At 38.3% G+C, this 22557-nt stretch overlaps 1 protein-coding gene across 1 annotated transcript in view; it reads right to left on the minus strand.

Annotated features, from left to right (window-relative positions):
• Positions 1 to 12112: 12112 nt before the first annotated feature.
• Positions 12113 to 22557, minus strand: part of arvcfa (ARVCF delta catenin family member a) — a gene marked incomplete at both ends in the record, with an annotated part of 39202 nt that continues 28757 nt past the window's right edge. The window contains 7 exons of the mRNA XM_081353961.1: positions 12113 to 12205; positions 13660 to 13736; positions 14703 to 14790; positions 16388 to 16499; positions 17690 to 17882; positions 18747 to 18897; positions 19345 to 19472. Of these exons, the coding sequence (XP_081210087.1) occupies positions 12113 to 12205; positions 13660 to 13736; positions 14703 to 14790; positions 16388 to 16499; positions 17690 to 17882; positions 18747 to 18897; positions 19345 to 19472 (842 nt within the window). The remainder of the gene's footprint in view (positions 12206 to 13659; positions 13737 to 14702; positions 14791 to 16387; positions 16500 to 17689; positions 17883 to 18746; positions 18898 to 19344; positions 19473 to 22557) is intronic.

The following is a 22557-nucleotide window of genomic DNA, read 5'->3' on the forward strand; positions in this document are numbered from 1 at the left end:
ATGTGAGTCACCTAAATGAGAGTCGAGTCAGTCTTTTCACCCGATTAACCCAAATTTTTGGGTTATTTTTTCAGTGTTTGGGTAGTTTTTGTGTTACCCAGATCCTGGGTCAGGCGTAACAACCCAGTGTTTGGGTAGTTTTTGTGTTACCCAGATCCTGGGTCAGGCGTAACAACCCAGTGTTTGGGTAGTTTTTGTGTTACCCAGATCCTGGGTCAGACGTAACAACCCAGTGTTTGGGTAGTTTTTGTGTAACCCAGATCCTGGGTCAGACGTAACAACCCAGTGTTTGGGTAGTTTTTGTGTAACCCAGATCCTGGGTCAGACGTAACAACCCAGTGTTTGGGTAGTTTTTGTGTTACCCAGATCCTGGGTCAGTCGTAACAACCCAGTGTTTGGGTAGTTTTTGTGTTACCCAGATCCTGGGTCAGTCGTAACAACCCAGTGTTTGGGTAGATTTTGTGTTACCCAGATCCTGGGTCAGACGTAACAACCCAGTGTTTGGGTAGTTTTTGTGTAACACAGATCCTGGGTCAGACGTAACAACCCAGTGTTTGGGTAGTTTTTGTGTTACCCAGATCCTGGGTCAGTCGTAACAACCCAGTGTTTGGGTAGTTTTTGTGTTACCCAGATCCTGGGTCAGTCGTAACAACCCAGTGTTTGGGTAGTTTTTGTGTTACCCAGATCCTGGGTCAGTCGTAACAACCCAGTGTTTGGGTAGATTTTGTGTTACCCAGATCCTGGGTCAGACGTAACAACCCAGTGTTTGGGTAGTTTTTGTGTTACCCAGATCCTGGATCAGACGTAACAACCCAGTGTTTGGGTAGTTTTTGTGTTACCCAGATCCTGGGTCAGACGTAACAACCCAGTGTTTGGGTAGTTTTTGTGTTACCCAGATCCTGGGTCAGACGTAACAACCCAGTGTTTGGGTAGTTTTTGTGTTACCCAGATCCTGGGTCAGACGTAACACAACCCAGTGTTTGGGTAGTTTTTGTGTAACACAGATCCTGCGACAGACGTAACAACCCAGTGTTTGGGTAGTTGGGTCAGACGTAACAACTCAGGGGTTGAGTTATTTATCCTGGGCTTTTTGTTATTTATCGTGGGCTATTTATCGTGGGCTCTCCATCAAATTGGTGCGTGTCTTCAGTAAAATACAGGTTTGTGTAAATTTTTTTTTATCTATAAATACGTCATTTCTGTATATAGTTTAATTTTATGCAAAGCAACATACAGGGGAGAGATGTGAGTCACCTAAATGAGAGTCGAGTCAGTCTTTTCACCCAAAGCCTTGCATAAAATTGTATGATTTTATTCAAAAAAGATACAGAATATAAATGCTTAGAGAGTTGAAATATGTTCTCAGAACTGTACAATGGTTGTTTATGGATGGAGTCAGTTGCCGAATATTTCGGCTATAAGTGAAATGCAGGACGGCGGTCTGTTAGAAGTTCCCCGGCTTAAAAACTATATAAAATATGCTATACTGACAAATATGATTAAAAAATAAAAGAATTATCATGCAACACAGTGGTTGTGTAGAGTTTTTTAAGTTTAGAGGATTTAAGTTAATCTGTAAACATTAATTCAAGTATGAAGTAAAAAGAAACGAAGAAGCTAGTACTATAGTAAAAATGAATCCACCCAGTATGATGGGTTAAACAACCCAATGTGCTGGGTAAAATTAACCCAATATGCGTTCTGTCCTATATTTACCCAGCCCTTGGGTTGAAAACAATCCAAATTGGGTTGTTTTTAGCCCAATGTTTTTTAAAGTGCAGATAACGTTGAACAGACGTTCTGTTAATGTTCCTGGAAGAATGTTTGCTCGTAACTTTGACAGAATGTTCCCTGTTATAGCTGATAAAAACTGTTCAATCTAATTTCAAACACACATTAACATTCCCATGTAATCAGATTGTAGCTGTTCACTTCAGTGCAGTTCAGTTCTCCGGCATAATTGATTGTAAAACACAGAAATAGTCGTCAGATTAACAGTTTTGTTCTTGGAGCTGGAAGGTCAAGGTTTAATCAAGCACTGACTCCTGCTGAGACTTTCAAGAACATTTAAAGCTCCTCACAGGACATTATAAATGCAGAGACATTTCATTTCCCATTCTTATTTGTTCTATACTAAAGAAAATAAATTGGTCTTGTGCTACTTGCTTACAGTGACCTGAAAACAAATATGCATGCACATTATTAAGCTATTTGCTCTAAACTAACAAAACAAAACTGAAACTATTGGCACTATCTGTGTGTCCCTCTCAGGAGCAAAATGTCCAAAAGCAAGAGATCGTTAGATCTGCTCATGCTGTGTCTCTTCGGGTTTACTCCTTTTGTTTCTTTCATTAAATTGTTGCTTTTGCAAATAATGATCATGATTTGCATGAAGAACATGAGGCGTTTGAAGGTGTGGAGTCAAATAGGTTGGAGAACGGCGCCATATTGATCATAAGGAGGTTTACTGAGGCTAAACTGTCAATTTAATGAGGCTCAGAAAGTCTCATGCAACCATAAGAAAAGCCGCCCACATTCCGAGCGGATCCAACAGAGCAAACACAGGACACTATATTTGTGAGCTAAAATAGCCCTTCCTTTCCTTGCAAGAAGATGCACTAGGAAGATTTGTCTGGCCCGTTCACACCAAGAATGATAACTATAATGATAGTTATAAATGAGTTCTTCAATCCTCTGGTGCTCTTCGGTTATTTTTGTTTTTTTTCAGAATGTTTTACTTCATCGGAACGGTACGAGACTTGGTAAAGGTTTTGGCACTTGCTGTGTGAACACAACACAATCATAGACATGATTGGAACAGATTAAATGGTCCTGAAAAACAGCTACACTTGTGCTGTTCGCGGTCAGAAATGAGGAGTTTCCTCTAGTGGAAGCGTTTGGAACTGCAGCCGAACAACATCTCACCGAAAGATCGTTTCCTCAGATCTCAACCTCAAATCTGGAGCACAACTCGTTTAGATTTAAGGCTTTGATTTTCTCACAGTTTCAGAGTAAAACCTGTTTTGGAAAATATATCAAATTTAAGTTATAGCATGAAAAATGCATAAAATACAAATAGTATTTTTGCGCATTTTTCATAATAATAAACTTAAATTTCTATAACTTTTTCATTTTTTTATTTACTTTTTTCACTTCAGCAATAATAAGCCACGTATCGCCTTTAAAAAGAGACCAAACTTCAGTCTGTGCTCCAAAGCATTCGAGATTTACCACAGTTTATGTTGAAAATGTAATTTTCATCTGCTCAAAAAGTGAATAAATGGATTATAACTACTGCATATATATAATTTAGTACCATACAATCCACTAAAAATACTAAATATTTAATAAAAAAAACATGATCAAACTATAATATAGTATACATTCATGTAATTTCAGAGTCATTTTTGAGGGTTAAAGCAGGATGGATTCTGATCGGCTGGATATAAAATCATTCTGAAAGTGATTCCACAGATATTGTTCCTCTGTGCCATTATTGTTATAGTGGACTTTATTTTATATTTAGAACTATATCTTTATTGTCATGAACGGGCCTTGATCTTCACGTAACCTGCAGCTCTCTGCAAATGAAGTCACAAATTCATGCATCTGTTCATTAATTATCAGTAATTCTGCACACATTTAATATAAAGCCTCATTTGGGAGGAACGTTTTCGCTTGAATTCACTAAAACACTTTAATTCCTTAAATAATTCCCAATAAATTAAACTCCTTTGTTTCCCTGCAGAATAGACAATCATGACTTTTGTGCAAACGTGCAAATTAATTGTCATACAATATAATTGCGATTAATGATTTAATTCTGTTTTGTTCATGTCACTTACAGTGTAAGCCTAAAGTTATTTCTTTTTACTTGGAATCGTATATAATATAATAATAAAAATAATAAATTAGGCTCATATGATTCATTTTAATGCTGTGAAAATTGTGTAATATAATATAATAATATATAATATAATATACTATAATGCATGCTGAGTAAATCCTTCATTTCGAATGAAGGAACGCCTTTGACTATGTACTTTACAAGTTTTTTTGGCAAAATGTGATTGAAATTTAAAGTGCCTAATTATTGCAGTTATCTCAAAATATTGCAATTAAATAATTCGAATAACCATGATCAGCCGATTAATCAATAATCACATCAGGCCTACATGTGTTTAATATATATAAAGTGTTTTCATTCAATCATTACTTTGATGAGATAAAGTGTGATATTTATTTTAAGCCGCAGGAGAAATGTAATGTTGCTCATATTTTTATTGTTTGTTCTCTCTGCCACCATGTGGTCATTCATCACATTACATATTCACATTCACTCTCACAGACGTCAGTGGCCGGAAAACATCGGGTCACAGTCTGATGTCCAACGCTCTTCTCCTCTTCTGTTTAATAAACCTAAAGACATAAACACATAATATCACTCATTTACCAATGTTTGCTGAAACACATTACAATGGAAGCCCATTTTACCATAGTAAAAAATAAAAATAGCAAAATGTGTGTGAAATACATTTATTTTATGCTAAGTATACTACAAATACATTTACAAATGTATATACTTAATATAAATACATTACAATTTAACGTGTGGTATACTAAACTGATATACTTAAAGTCTGCTAAATTTGAAGATAAACTTTAAGTATATTTGATTGTGCTTAAGTGGAACTATTGCAAGAATACTTTAGATATACTTTAAATATAAATAGGCCTATATAAAGTCTGATATTATACAGGGATCATACTATCTTTACTAAGAGTGATATTCAAACACATTTTAAGCTTAATATCAAGAAATGTGCAATAAATAAGTGCTCCAAATAAAGTTCATTTATAATAATTATATCAGTAGGTCTCAAGTGATATGTCAGTAAATATGTCAATGGATTTGTAGTACTTAGTATGAAATAAATATATTTTAAATACATTTTGGTATACAATAGGTTTTTTTCACTATCCACACAAATTATGTAAGTCGACATTTTGGCATAACAAATCATACTTGTGACATGGAGTTTTTCGGTTCCTTGCCACTGTTGCCTTTGGCTTGCTCAGTTGGGGATATTTGGGGATATTTAATTGAATTAATCAATCAACGATACTATTGATCAGCATTACCAAACGTAGACGTTCCACTAGAAACAAACATTGATGTATTGTTCTAATTTATTACTGTGAAGCTGCTTTGATACAACCTGTGTTGTGAAAAGCGCTATATAAATAAACTTGACTTGACTTGACTTGACTTGACATACAAAGTCATAATTATGAGAATAAAAAGCCTTTTTAAAAAGATTAAAGTTTTAGTATGTCATCATTTTGACTTTTTATACCATAATTCTGACTTTTTTACGTCATAATTATAACTTTTAGGCCATAATTTCAACATGTTATTTCATAATTTCGACATTTTAGGTTATTTTGAATTTGTCAATTTCAACTTATGTCATAACAACTTTTAAGTCATAATTTTAAGTTATAACTTTTTATGTTATAACTATACATTTTTATTTTATAAAGTTTTAATTTCAAGTTTCCATGTCATTATTTCAACTTAATTTCGACTTCAAGTCAAGTCAATTGCAACTTTTTATGTCAATTATAAAGTTTAATTGATAAAGTGGGAGAACGGCCTCTCTCCCACTTTATGTATTCTATTCTTTTCATGCCATAATTTTGACTATTATGTCATAATTATACATTTGAAGTCCTTTTAATGTCATAATTACAACTAAAGTCATAATTTTGACTGTCATAATCATTTCAATGTTTTTCATAATTTAGACTTTTAATCTCATAATTTACTTTTTAATGTCCTAAAATCAACTTTTTATATCATAATTTTGCCTTTTATATAATTTCAAATATTTATCTCATCATAATCATGACTTTTTAAATAATTTCTACTTTTTATGTCTTAATTACAACTTTTAAGTCATAATCTCGACTTTCTGTCACAACTGACTTTTTAATGTCCTAAACGCAACTTTGTATATTATAATTTTGAATTTTCTCATAATTTCAAATATTTATCTCATCATAATCATGACTTTTTAAGTAATTTCAACTTTTTATGTCTTAATTATAACTTTTTAGTCATAATCTCGACTTTTTATGTCACAATTACAACTTTTAAGTCATATTTGAAATACAATAACATGAACATAATAAAGAACAATTAGACTTGAAAGAATCAGTAGTACCTCAGCCAGTGTGAGTCTCCGGCAGAACCGTTCTAACCGCTCTCTCAAAGCCAACAGAGATTCTCTGAAGCAGAGCGCTCTTCCACTTCACACAGGACTGTGGTCTGGGAGTGTGTGTGTGAGACTGTGTGTGTGAAGGCATCTCGATCTGATGTGAATCGCTCTGATGTTTAATGTCCTCACAGTGGAGGACATTAAACTCGTCTTTAAAGATCTTCAGCTGAGGAACTAAAGGTCTAGAGACAGACTGTAGATTCGAGTTTTGTACCTCCATCTTTAGGGATGATTGAGGAATCAGTTTCTCACTGGTTTGAACGGCCAGTTCGAGATCAGATGAATCTTCTTTGCTTAAATTAGAGTTAATATCATGGAAGTCGACCTCAGTCCGTGGACATCCGGAAGTCTTGGACTCATCAGGTAAGTAGAAAGAGACCCGTGTGTGTTTTCTCGAGTGTGTGTCGGGTCTCTGGTTTATCGGGCTGGTTTCTGAGCGGCTGCTGTCCAGTTTCCGGCGGCTCGTTCTCACTGGATCATCTCTCCCATCATCCGGATACTCACAGGAGCCTGTGTGGAGATATTCATATGTGTGAGAAAGCTGATAAGTAAGTAAAATCAGCTCATCTTAATCCATATTCAGTCAATTTTGTCTTTCATAACCCAGACAGCAACATAGTGTCGGCCCAGACCCGGGCCACATCTGGGCCGTGTGGAATCCATGTGTACCGGATGTGGGCCGGATCTGGGCGACACTATGTTGATGTCTGGGAAGTAACACTAAATTTTATTTTTTTTAATTCCAAAGGGTGATAATAACTACAAATCAGAAACTCAGAAGATACTGAAGATGAATTATAAAATTATATGATGTTTAGGCCACCTGGGTGTTAGACAATAAATAGTTAGATATTTGCTATGTAGGCCATCTTCTTTATATTTATACAGTTATTATATACATACAATGTGCACATCTTTACGTAAGTCTTCTGCTTATTTCATCTAGGTGTTAAATACTCATTATTTTAAATCCTACTCTTGTTAATGGTATTTCTGTTCTCTTGTGTATATAGGTATGTATGATTGTAAGGACCTCCTCCTGGAAACTTTTCAGATTCTTTCTGAGTTTGTGCACACTTGCCGAATAATAAATACATTAAAATAATATTGAAGACTGACCTTTGACCCAACAGGACCCTGCAGGTGACGACTGACCCTGAAATGAAATGGTTAATCATGCAGACTGACAGATCCATGAACACTGATATAGACAGATTCTAAAAGACTCTAAAAGAAGTTCGACACTCTAATGTACAAATATTCAGAAACTCCACGGTGATGGTAAAAAAAATGATGAGATGAGAAGAAAAATTATTTTTCGATCCTTTAGCATAAGATGTTTGCAAATGCAAAAGTTTTGCACGCAAACGACGCAAATGTTATGTTTTGCAAGCGAACGCAAATGTTTCGTTTAGCAAGCGAACCTAATGCAAATGTTTTGTTTTGCAAGCAAACGCAAATGTTATTTGAGTGAACACAAAAGGTTTGCAAGCGAATGCAAATGTTTTGTTTTGCAGACGAAAACAAATATTTTTTGAGTGAACGCAATTGGTTTGCAAGCGAATGCAAATGTTTTGTTTTGCAAGCAAACGCAAATGTTTTGTTTTGCAGATGAAAACAAATGTTTTTTTGAGTGAACGCAATTGGTTTGTTTTTCAAGCAAACGCAAATTTTTTGTTTTGCAAGCGAAAAAAAATGTTTTTCGAGTGAACTCAAAAGTTTGCAAGCGAATGCAAAGTTTCATGGGGGACACAAAAAAGCGAATGTTTGACAAAATATTAAGTTTCACAAAAGTTCTGCAAGCGAACGCAAATGTTTTGTTTTGCGAACGCAAATGTTTTGTTTTGCGAACGCAAATGTTTTGTTTTGCGAACGCAAATGTTTTGTTTTGCGAACGCAAATGTTTTTAAAGTAAAACTTTAAAGTTTAAAGTTCCAAAAGAGCAGAAATGTTTTGCAAAATAACGCAAAGATTCACAAGTTTGCAAGTGAATGCAAATGAGCAAAAGCAAAGTTTTTCGGGGAAACGTAAAAGCATTCAAATTAATTTTTTTTTCCCCATTACCACGTCGCCTTAGGGGCCCTTTAAAAAATTGGTCTAATTAAAGATATTCACTCATTTCGAATTGAACAAACACTTTCGGGGAGACAGTAAAGATCCTCTAATGGATCATGTGACTGACCTCCCCCTGTCTCCCTCTCCTGGAGAGCATCCGGTGCCAGCGTAACTGTTCCCTGTTCCTGCAGCTCGTGTTGTGGGCCGTTCGTCTGCCGGGCTCTGAGCTCGAGGAGGAGGACGGAGACGAGTCTGTTCCCGGACCCAACTGAAGAGTCCGAGCGTCCGAGTCTCCAGAACGACTCCTGAGCATCTCCACTTGCTTCAGCTTCTCTTGAAAGTTTCTAGGCTTCGGCTTTGAAGAGTTCAGGATGGGAACTGGCATCTTCCAGATCCGTATTGCTCTCCTGAGGAGTTTGTGTGAGTATGTGTTCAGGTAAATGGCCGGGTGAGCCGCGGAGATGCTCTTGTTTTGCCGTTGGCCTCGTGGAGCTTCTACACACTCTTGCTCTGCTTTCACCTTGTGTTTGGCTGCATTTATCCACTGCTGTTGTGTTAACTCCAGCTGTTTCGTGGCTCTGTAAGCGGGTGAAAGAACATCAGAGGAGATTCTGGATTTGGATGGACCTTCTGCAGCATCGGACAACATCTCTGGACAGAAAATAAACAATTCTTAAAGGGAAATCTTAAATGATTTCACTTTTCTAACTTTAGTTAGTGTGTAATGTTGCTGTTTGAGCATAAACAACATCTGCAAAGCTACAATGTGCCGGGAGCAGCAGCTCATTTGCATTTAAAGTTTTTTTACACACAAAAACAGCGCGTTTTTGCTCACCCTCAAAAAGTGACAATTTTGGGGTATTTTGAGCTAAAGCTTCACACACACACTCTGGGGATATCAGAGACTTATTTTACATCCTGTGAAAAGGGCATTATACCACACATTTAAACTCTAATGACATGTGCAATTTTAGGACAGTCAGTGTAACAGTATTATTGATATACTATTATTTATTTGTAGTCCACTTAAGACATTCTAACATGGTGTCGGCCCAGATCCGGCCCACATCCGGGCCGTGTGGGGTCCAGGTGTACCAGATGTGAGCTGGATCTGGGCCGACATTATGTTGCTGTCTGGGTATAAGTGACTACATATCAACTAGCAGTCATTATTGTATGAGTAGACTGTCTGCTTAATATCTGCTAACACTTTATTTTGATGCTCCTTCAACAGAAATTCTACTGACTATAAGTAACTTTAATATATAACTTTCTATAAGTAATTACATGTCATCTTATTCTACTAACCCTATAACACAGTGTAATCCGGTGTAGACAGCAGCACTGATTATAAGGCTTTCTTTGTGTTTTTATCGCACCACAGTGTAACCTGTCTACTAATACTCTATTGAGAGTAAGGTAACATGTAGTTATCGAAATAAAGTGTAACCTTATAGTTATATAAATATTTTGAATGAGTTTTATGTTTTCTTTTTAAATTTTGGTTAACTGTACAATGGTTTTATTACATGAGCATGAACTAAGAGTGAACAATACTTTTACAGTATTTATTAATCTTAGTTAATATCAATTTCAGAATTTACTAATACATTATTAAAATCAAATGTTGTGTTTGTTAACATTAGTTATAATGCACTGTGAACTAACATGAACGATCAATGAACAGCTGGGTTTTTAACATTAACAAAGATTAATAAATACTGTAACAAATGTATTGTTCATTGTTAGTTAGTACTTTAGCTAATGTTAACAAAATAGACTTTTGTTACCAAATTTGGTAAGTTTTAGTAATTTTGTTATGGTATGTTTTTTTTTAAATATTTTATTCCAGTTTTAGTTTTAATTATTTTAGTAATGATGCCTTGGCAAATTAACTTAAACTAATATACGTTTTCAATTTAATTTATTTAAGTTAACATTTATTTTATTTCGTGAACTTTATTTAAATTGTATGCATGGTTTAATTTTAGTTAATGATAATAACCCTGAAAAATCTCTTCCAACATTTTTAGAAATATTACAGAATCTTTATCATTTCTCGTTTTGCTCAGTTACAACCGATTTCCTGTAATAAAACAACATGCTATAATAATTAAGCATAAATACGCACACAGTTCTGAACGGGCATTTCAAAAGACTTGCTCAAAGATCATATAAAGTGAATAATATAAAGAACGGTAATTTAAATATATTTGCATATTCACGCATATCGACTCTGGCTCACCTGTGGAGTTTCTCTTGCTCTCCTCAGTCTGTAATCGATGAGTTTCACTCATTTCTGCCGATCAGCATCTGAAGATTCAGTGATTCTGTAACCGATGCGATTTCAAAAGACGCGAATCTTTCGAATCGAATCTTTTCTTTTGAATCGCTTAAAACATTCCACTGATGACGAGCGAATCTCGCGCCACGAAATGTGCCACAAAACAAGTTTTGTTTTATTTTTATTGCATTTTATTTTCTGTTAGATGCATGACGTAACAGCTTTATTAAGAACTCACTGATTTTTATTTTTCAAGCCATTAAATCACTGATGTTATGAAACAATTTTAGTATGAATGCATTAAAATCTCTGATATATTCTCTGATTTAGACTATAATAAGTACAATTTCGGTTTCGCCTGTAGAGTATTAATATAATCATATCATGTTTATAATTTCTTTTTGTGCATAAAACTTTAGATACAGAACTGAAATCGTCTGTGGATGATCAGAAATAGATGGAACACTATTATACAATTTAGAGACTCATCAACAACAACAACAACAACAACAACAACAACAACAACAACAACAACAACAACAAAAAGCAATAGAAACAACACAAGATCATAATATGGTGTATAATCAGATCTATGAGTGACTCGTCACATCATGATTCTTGAGTTTAACAGTGAAGATTGCCAAAGCAGCAAAGAGTCAAATTCCACGTTCAGACGGATCGGATCTTCAGTGTTTGGTTGATGTGTTGCTGTCGTATTTCTAATTCTCTTGTTTGATTCTGTGATGAATTGTGCTGAACGTCAGCATAAATGCAGGTCTGAAAGTGGATCTGCAACCTGTGAAAACACAGAGTGAATGTCAATATATTGACATATGTGTTCATTTTTAGGGGTGTAACAATATATAGTGTCACAATATATCGCAAAAAATGTATTGTGGATGCTAACAATATGTACTGTGCATGAATTTGTTTTTTTAGTTTTAGTGTCAGTACTACATGAAACTACTATATAATGTTGAATATAATGTATAATAATGCAATGGGGGAATATTTGTGGGCCCTGATAATGCCAAATGTCTGATGTTACCAGTAAAAAGTGTCCTTCATTATTTTAAATATATCTAGTCAGTGAAAGAGTGCATTTGAGCTTCAGAATCATGAATATTTTGCTATATTTAACCAGCACCAAGTCCAAGTGTATTAATTTCCACAGCCAATGTAATATCAAATTTAGCATTTTAATCAGCAGTTCATTTTTTGTTAACCTTTTATCATGTGTCTTGGAGTATCGCAATAATATGGTATTGTGAGTTCAGAATCGTGATATGTATCGAATCGTGACACGAGGGCCTCGTTACACCCCTAGTAATTTTTCAGTGGATAAATTGGGTGTTTATATGGGGTCTGTCACACAGAAATAATCATATTTGGAGATTGAAAACCCAGCAACTTCTCTTTCTGGCTCTTTATGACACATGCAGAGAAGCTGAAGCGATGATGTGTGTGATGATGTGGTTTACCGTGAGCCGGATCAGACCCATGAGTCGAGTGGTTGAGGCGTTCGCTCCACTAAACCCACCGCGGGCCTGCTGGTCCTGATGAAAGGCCTCTTATCATTCACACCCTGAAACACAGTCGACAGCAGCTTCATACACACATACTGTACATGACGTCCCGAGGGGAGACTGCTGTTTAAACCATCAAAATAGGGATAATCTTTAACACATTTTTAATAATATTTGCATGAAGAGTGATGATGGTAATGTTCCTAGGCCGGACACTACTGTATATATAAAAGGTCTCATTATTAATAGTGTCATTATTATGGTGTTCTGAATGTATTTTAGCATATTGAGTGTATGCGTGTGACGTCGACTGACTGCGGTTACACAGAATGAGTGGCAGAAACACTGAGTGGCAGAAACACTGAGGCACTGAGTGGCAGCATTTATTTTCAGCGTGAATGCTGCGAAAAACACATGCAACATCTAAAAAGGGAAAGAACTTTGAGATTGACTGAATATACAGATTTGGCAAAAAATCGGAGGTATATTTTTATACTTGAAGGACTATAATGCGTTAAGAGCTCGCTCAAGCACTGCGGAGCTAAACCATTTAGTGCTTTGTAAGTAATCAGCAATATTTTAAAATGTATACGATGTTTAATAGGGAGCCAGTGCAGTGTTGACAGAACCGGGCTAATATGGTCATACTTCCTGGTTCTGGTAAGAACTCGAGCTGCTGCGTTTTGAACCAGCTGTAGTTTGTTTATTAAGCGTGCAGGGCAACCACCCAGTAGAGTATTACAGTAATCTAGCCTTGAGGTCATGAACGCATGAACTAATTGTTCCGCATTTGTCAATGAGAGCATATGGCGTAATTTAGATACAGATACTAGACACGTGACTTTCAAATGAAAGATTGGTATCAAAGAGCACACACACACACACACACACACACACACACACACACACACACACACACACCCAGGTTCCTAACCGACGACGAAGACTTAACAGAGCAGCCATCAAGTCTTAGACAGTATTCTAGGTTATTCAACAATATTGTATTGTTATATATTGTATTGACAACTCATCAATTCAATATTTACCATCGTATATTCTGCATAATTGGATGTTTTTAAATAAACACTGACTAAAAACTACACCAGTTTTAGTGCTGGACGATATGATGATATATATAACATTGATATGAATGATCACATGGATTTAGACCTATATTGTGTTTATATAAAGCGTTCACAGGCAAATTCACTTTATTTATTTCCCCGGTGTTGAAATCAGGCTCATATAAATGTCAGGAAACACGATTCCTGCTTTTTGTCAATATCCATGATCACTGGATCTGTGGTAAGTTGTAAGGAACACTATATCGAGTCCAACCTTTAGTTTAAACTGGTAATCGTGTGTTTTACTGGCGTTTTCACAGTTTCCTCTATTAACTCCAGTCACTCCACAGCTCTTCTGCCACTCAGTCCGGCTGAGGGAGTGTGTTCCCGCGGGAAAGTGACGTCAGCACATAACCTCTATTGCTACAGGACACAACATGAGCATTGACCTGAAAAGTTTCTCGTTCGATCATGTGACACGGAGCGTCTCCGGCTCTCTCGGCCTGATCAACGGAGCAGTATCCATCTGGAACAGCAGAACACAACACTGCATTAAAGTGCATGAAACAGTGGCGGCCTTTGAATACCCATTTAACTTGAAACAGACCTCGAAAAACAACCTCGCATCAAGCTGCGCACGCACATGCCAAGGTCGGAAATTAACGGGGCTTGGGGCAAAAATGCCACCAAATATAAAGAGTCCCCCTGTACTCAATAATCTTATCCCTTAAAACTCGTCTTTAATTGCCAAAATGACGTATTTAGGCATTTTTTCCTTGAACAAAATGTCTTCATCCCTTAAAATATCTTGAATATGACTCGACAGCCTAATTTAGTATGCGCGGTTCTATGAATATGCAAATGAGCCCCGCCTCCACTCACTCACTTGATCTGATTGGTTACAAGGTAGTTTGTGACGTCAGAAACACCAGCGATTTCAAAGCGTGTTTTTGAGACTGTCTTTGGTTCACTGCAGTTTTAAGGAGAAAATACTCAGCAATGCTGTCGACTTATGAATTTACACATGCTTTGTCTTAAAGCAGATTAAAAACACCACATAGACACATAATTTATTATTTTTTGAACGAATCGTTCTAATGAATGACTCGACGACTCAGTCACTCACTTCTGCTTTGTCCCTGAATGAATCACTTGAGTGAACGATTCAACGACTGACTCGTTAAGACAGTGATTTGCCGCCACCTACTGGTGGATTTAGTATTATTTGAGATTGAATGCTGTTTTTGTTTTCAGTTGTGATTGTAAAGAATAGTTCTGGTTAAAGAGACAGAATACGTTCATAAATAGACCATTAAAAGTAAAATAAGAGATTACATATCCCAATACCATCTGTTTCCTTGAAACGGGCGTCTGAATCGCAAAGGCCGCCTTTGTCTCAAACTTATATGCCATGACATGACAGAAAGGCTCGTGGAAGAGAAGCATTTTTCTCATTCTCATGAATACAATTCAGAAAATGCCAATCAATGACCTTGGTTTTTCTCCATTAAGGGCAGTGTGATGTCATCGCTCCCCTGCTTGGCGTTCTTCTGCTTCTTGGGCAGGCCGGAGACGGCTGGCTGAAACACCAGACCGATACTCATCATCAGCACAACATGAACATGAAAGTACGGCAGTGAAGTCAGCAAGAGATGAAACGCTGTTATAGGGCTGTGACGTATGAATTTGTTTCTTACCGCAGTGAAGAAGCAACAAATCAGGCTTTTATATTTAATCTATGACTTATGATCAAGAATGCATGTTCTTGAAATTACAGTTTTTTTTATTCGCTTTGGTACTATTTTCACAAGTTAGGTGCACATTTTCCAAACTCTTAGTGCTAATATCACAACAGATCATCAAAAGTGCACTTTTTTCAAACATTTCATTATGTTTTCAATTGTGTTAGTACAATACACAAAATCACAAAGTATCCTTTCCACAACACAAAATAAGTGTTTCATCTACATACATGTTTCATTCACAGTCACTGCCTTTCATAAAGCTCTTACTACCAAACTTTTGATTTGCATCTCTTCTTGTTCAGTTTAATACATTTGTCTATTATTTAATCCAACTGATCTTAATGGTTAATCAATGAATCATTTGGTACACCTATAGATTTCAATAGATATTGATTCTATATACAGTTTCTATAGAACTTGTTTGCAATTTCTGATATGGAAAACCAAATGTAATGAATTATTTTAACATAAGTGATTTATAGATAATAACCTCCATCTTGTTCAAAGTGTGTGAACACGCATGTGTGTGTGTGTGTGTGTGTGTGTGTGTGTGTGTGTGTGAGAGAGAGAGATACAGAGAAATTTGCCATTTGTGCAAATACTGTAAAGCAGAATAGAGTATAAGGGAGAGGAGACAGTCAATGACTGTAAAACATTAGATTGATCAGAGAAGCATCAGTAGAAGGGAGACAGATGGCATCAAATACAGCATTTTACATTACAGTATGTATGCTATGTGATACTGTAAACATGGTAGAGACATGGCTGTTACATTACTGTAACTCAACCTTCATCTGTAAAGGTCCACTACAGTATATTCAGTCAAATAGTCAAAATCATTTACTGTATTCATTGCCAGCAAACTCTGTTCTAGCACAGAACATCATGGCTGAGCTTCATCACACCTTTTGATAACACACTGGATAGATACTATTACAAACATGGATAAAATTACATAAGTTAGGTTATGCACGTGTATTTTCTAATGTGGCATAGCCTGTATTACTGTAATTAATTCAGCAAAAACGGTGATTTGAAATATGTATCTTGCATTGTTTGCTGTTGAATGAGCTGATTGTTAAAAGTACTAAATTGAAAGAAGATCATACTGTTGTGTTTCTGTGATTAAACCAAATGTTCTCATTACATATTACAATAATCTTGTGTTTGAAACAATGATTATGTGGACTGAAAACATGTGCAACTGACTGAAAGCATTACATCAGGTTTTGAAAGAATGACTAGCTGTGTTACAAGTGTGATCAGTTTGGATTTTTGTACTAAGAGTTTTGAAAATGTACACCTTACTTGTGAAAATAGTACCAAAGCGAATAAAAAAAACTGTATTAAAAAAATACGGTGATGACCTCAACACCGTGGTAGGCATGTCATTACCGTGGTTATGCAGTTGTTGTCACGACCCTACTGTTACCTTGAAGTGTGTTTTGTTCCAGCCGGCCTTGAACAGTGTGTGTCGGAGATCCTTATAGGCCCAGACGCTCTGCAAGATGTGTGACGCTGCTTTGTTCTCGCGCACTGATTGGCTGACAAGATAGATAGATAGATAGATAGATAGATAGATAGATAGATAGATAGATAGATAGATAGATAGATAGATAGATAGATAGATAGATAGATAGATAGATAGATAGATAGATAGATAGATAGATAGATAGATAGATAGATAGATAGATGGATAGATAGATAGATAAATTGATACATAGATAGATAGATAGATCGGGTTTCAAACATCAACATATAAGCAATTCATCCAAAAGAAACTACAGTCAAACCAAAACTTATTCAGACACCTTCAACATTTCTCACATTATCACAGTTTATTCGCTATAGTTTAGAGAATGGTAATAAAATATGAGTAGAACTCAGTTGATATTTGACTGGTTTTGTCCGTCCTTCTGTTAGACTGTCTCACACATGAATTATGTTGAATATCTGTCAGCTGTTAAATTTAACTACACAATTAGATAATACCAGTTTAGCTCAACCAATCACCAAGCAATGCTTCATTGTGTTCAGTCTGTGTGTAAAAAGAGCATTAGCAATTAAAGAAAACACACTTCAGCAAAACATGATCAGCTCAAAGTGTCCCAATCATTTTTGCTCCCAAATATTTATAAATTTTACTGGTTGTCAAGTCAAGTCATCTTCATTTATACAGCGATTTTAACAATGTAGATTGTTCCAAAGCAGCTTTACAGTGATAACAGGAAATTAAAGTAAAGTGTTTTGGCTTTATAGCAGCTCTAAAATAAAGTTATTGTCCAGATAAAGTTAGTTTGATTGATTCACTTCCGTCGCAACGATCATTAGTTATTAACTTAGGGGCCGCTAACACGACACCGTTTTAACTTCAAAAACACAAACCAGTGAGAACGCTGATGGCGTGCACATGTGTATTACGAGTTCAGTCTATAGGTGTGAGCATGTGAATATGTGTGCACAGGTGTGTAGTCCTTCCCTACAAATCAACCCTCAACAAACTACTTGTCTGGCCTTAAGCCACGCGAACCGGAATTATCCCGACAACACTAGAGTGGTAGTCGCTGTATGAAGAATATTTGGGTATAATACGTCACAGTTTACTTTATTTTGCTCTCCTCACTTACAGAAATGAACTATAGTGTCACTAGTAAAAAAATATAATAAAATCTGGTGTCCGAATAATTTCTGGTCTGACTGAACAGCTTTACTCAGATGTGATGCGGTTTGTCACCTTGTTTTGTTGATTGACACCAGCTTCTGTATTCCCTGTCCCTGGATGAGGAATCTGGCGTTCTCCAGGTTCTCCGAGACGATCTCCAGGATCGTGTTCAGGATGGCCACCACCGTGTCTCCCTCCAGGTTTTTGGCGGGTCTCTGTTGTCCACAGGGAAGATTACTGACCAGATCCCTCATGGCGAAGCTCCCTGATTCGGCCACACAGATGATGATGTCAGCCTCATTCACATTTACATTTAATCATTTAGCTTTTATCCAAAGTGAAGAATAATAGAAGCAGTTAAAGCTGCAGTCTGCGAGATTTTTTTGATCATATTCACTGAAACCGACACTATGCTCTGACAGAAGAACATAAATCAGCCGGTTTCAGAAAAAAACCCGCACCTCTACCTCAACCTGGAGCCTGTTATTTGTTTTGCAAAAATCCACCGCTCCCGGTTCTTCTGGTCCAATCAGCGCAGGGCTGTGTGAGGTCGCAGGTGATCGCCTGAAGTTCGCAGGTGTGTTGGATTGTACGAAGCGTGATGGCGGAAAGAAAATCTACTAATAAGCTTCCATTCCTCGGTTATTGCCATCTAATATGTAAATGCTACATTAACCCTACATGCTATCTATTGATAGATTAGCCAGGGCAGCCTACCTCCGAGTCCATGGTGTTGATCGATGCCGAAGAGACGGACGCGTTCACAGAAAATCTGGTGCACACGCACTGACGAGCGCGAACTCGATGGGAGGGTGCTCGCTGGTAGTGGGGGAGGGGCATGAGAGTTGTAAACATTCTGAATTTTGGCTAAGTCCCCTCAATCTGCCAGACTTGCCGACTGCAGCTTTAAACTAACAGTAGGACAACAACAGGGGTCAATATGTGATAAATTGCCTTTTTTTTCTTAAAAATTTTAACGTTGGGGACGACATATTCCTATTTTGCCCAGAGTGCTGGACTGTCTTCCCCTTCATCATCATCATCATCATCATCATCATCATCATCATCATCATCATCATCATCATCGCACAGGTTCTGCTGGAGAGTAAAGTCAAAGTAAAGGTCTTACCGATGAGATCTTTGTTCTTGTGGTCGATGGCCAGGTTTCTGAGTGCGATGGCGATGGCTCGCACCACTTTATCTGCGTCGGAGTGCAGCAGCTCCACCAGCACCGGCAGACCCTTCTCCTTACGCACCGTCACACGGATGTAGCTCGACCACTGCACAACAACACACTCATCATGAGCAGGAAGTTACTTACTGTTTTAGAAAAGTAATGTGTCATGTTGCTTTTGTGTTACTCTTTTTCACCTGGGCTGGGGTTGTTTTAATTTTTATAACAAAAAGTTATATTTTTGGGCAAATGTAAAGACCCTTTCACAGCAAAAGTGAAATAATAAGCGTCACGCTGCAAAAAATGCTTTTCTTACTTAGTATTTTTGCCTTGTTTCCAATCCAAATATCTAAAAATTCTTAAATCAAGATGCATTTACTAGATGAGTAAAATTCCATAAGATATTGTACACACACACACACACACACACACACACACACACACACACACACACACACACACACACACACACTCTCTCACTCGTATTAAAGGTGGTGTTGTGGTCCAATCACGGCCCAGTGTCCGGCACACACACACACACACACACACTCACAGCCCAGTGTCCGGCACACAGGTTCTGCAGCGCTCCGGCTGCCGCCTCCAGGGTGTTCTGGTTCTGGCTCAGTTTGAGGAGCGACAGGTAGAGGCGAACAACCTCAGGCTGGTACAGGAGCTCCAGGCCTGCAGGAACACACACACACACACACACACATATCTGAAGCTCGTGTGAGAGAGAGAGAGTGAGAGAGAGAGAGAGAGAGAGAGAGAGAGAGAGAGAGAGAGAGAGAGAGGTGTGTTTCAGACAGCTCTCGACCACCAAATTGATTTCTCTTTTGTGTTTCCTTGCCCTTGAACGGAGACATAAACACAAAATCATGTCTAAACACCCGTCTATATGCCCGTCTGTACGCCCGCTTATACACCCGTCTATACACCCGTCTATACATCCGTCTATACGCCAGTCTATACATCCGTCTATACGCCCGGCTATACACCCATCTGTACACCCGTCTGTACACCCGTCTATACACCCGTCTGTACACCCGTCTGTACACCCGCTTATACACCCGTCTATACACCCGTTTGTACACCCGTCTGTACACCCACTTAAACACCCGTCTGTACACCCGCTTATACACCCGTCTGTACACCCGTCTGTACACCCGTCTGTACACCCGTCTGTACACCCGCTTATACACCCGTCTATACACCCGTTTGTACACCCGTCTGTACACCCGCTTAAACACCCGTCTGTACACCCGCTTATACACCCGTCTATACACCCGTCTGTACACCCGTCTGTACACTCACTTATACACCCGTCTGTACACCCGTCTATACGCCCGTCTGTACACTCACTTATACACCCGTCTGTACACCCGTCTGTACACCCGTCTGTACATCCGCTTATACACCCGTCTGTACACCCGCTTATACACCCGTCTATACACCCGTCTGTACACCCGTCTGTACACCCGCTTATACACCCGTCTGTACACCCGTCTATACACCCACTTATACACCCGTCTGTACACCCGTCTATACACCCGCTTATACACCCGTCTATACACCCGTCTGTACACCCGTCTGTACACCCGCTTATACACCCGCTTATACACCCGTCTATACACCCACTTATACACCCGTCTGTACACCCGTCTATACACCCACTTATACACCCGTCTATACACCCGTCTATACATCCGCTTATACACCCGTCTATACACCCGTCTGTACACCCGTCTGTACATCCGCTTATACACCCGTCTGTACACCCGCTTATACACCCGTCTATACACCCGTCTGTACACCCGTCTGTACACCCGCTTATACACCCGTCTGTACACCCGTCTATACACCCACTTATACACCCGTCTGTACACCTGTCTGTACACCCACTTATTCACCCGTCTGTACACCCGTCTATACACCCACTTATACACCAGTCTGTACACCCGTCTATACACCCGTCTGTACACCCGTCCAAACACCCGCTTGTACACCCGTCTGTACACCCGTCTATACACCCGTCTGTACACTCACTTATACACCCGTCTGTACACCTGTCTATACACCCGCTTATACACCCGTCTGTACACCCGTCTATACGCCTGTCTGTACACTCACTTATACACCCGTCTATACACCCGTCTGTACACTCACTTATACACCCGTCTGTACACCCGTCTATACGCCCGTCTGTACACTCACTTATACACCCGTCTATACACCCGTCTGTACACCCGTCTATACACCCGTCTGTACACTCACTTATACACCCGTCTGTACACCCGTCTATACGCCCGTCTGTACACTCACTTATACACCCGTCTATACACCCGTCTGTACACTCACTTATACACCCGTCTATACACTCACTTATACACCCGTCTATACACCCGTCTGTACACTCACTTATACACCCGTCTATACACCCGTCTGTACATCCGCTTATACACCCGTCTGTACACTCACTTATACACCCGTCTGTACACCCGTCTATACGCCCGTCTGTACACTCACTTATACACCCGTCTGTACACCCGTCTGTACATCCGCTTATACACCCGTCTGTACACTCACTTATACACCCGTCTGTACACCCGTCTATACGCCCGTCTGTACACTCACTTATACACCCGTCTATACACCCGTCTGTACACTCACTTATACACCCGTCTGTACACCCGTCTATACGCCCGTCTGTACACTCACTTATACACCCGTCTATACACCCGTCTGTACACTCACTTATACACCCGTCTATACACTCACTTATACACCCGTCTATACACCCGTCTGTACACTCACTTATACACCCGTCTATACACCCGTCTGTATACCCGTCTATACACCCGTCAGTGAACAGTTGAGAAAGAAACCGGATGTGTGTTTATTCGGTCTTAAAGTGACAGTAGCCTAATATTCCTGCTGTCGTCTGTCATTAATGTTCCAGTTTTTCTGAATTGCTAAAACACATTTCTTGAAACCATTACTCACTTTCTCAAAACCTTAAACACAAAACCAAATTTTCAAACCACATCCACAGAACCTCTGACTCTTCTGGCAAAATCAAACAATTGCCACAAAACCATTTTATCTGTGCTCAGAATCAAACAATGATCTCAGATCATACACACAGCGAGTCAAAATTATTAACACTAGAGATCATTCATTAGACACTACATCAAAAAATGTAGAACACAGAATCCAAAGCATGCAGTTACAGAAAAAAAAGTATATTGTAACAAAGTAAACAAATTTTGCAATTACGTAAAAAATATAGTAATGACAACTTACAGTAGTAAGGTGAATAAATTATATACTGTATATCCACTGCAAGTATAGTATTGTACTGAATATTGAATAGTAGGCCTTATCCGTGTTTGTATATTCACCACTTGTATACTGTGAAAATGTGACCCAACTGCAAAAGCCAAAAAGGTTACAGTAAAAAAACTCTAAATGAAAAGCATGTTACTGTAAAGTACACTCAGAAGAGTTGTGCAACTGCAGAATCAAGGTCAGTGAGAGACATTTTATTCTGCTTCAGCATCATGTCTTCATGTTGGTCCGGCCAGAGGAGTTTCTTCAAATCTCAGACAATGTCGTCTCTGCAGGCGAAGGGAAAAACCCAAAAGCAGATCCAGCCTTGACAATTCTCCACACCTTGCTCTTGCTTGTCCTCATCCTCTTCCTGCTTGTTCACCTCCTCTTACTCATCCTCTTCCTTCTCTCCCTCTTATATTGTTTCCATCCATTGTTG

The sequence above is a fragment of the Scardinius erythrophthalmus genome (assembly GCF_964197995.2).
Source record: "Scardinius erythrophthalmus genome assembly, chromosome: 23".
Classification (NCBI taxonomy): domain Eukaryota; kingdom Metazoa; phylum Chordata; class Actinopteri; order Cypriniformes; family Leuciscidae; genus Scardinius; species Scardinius erythrophthalmus.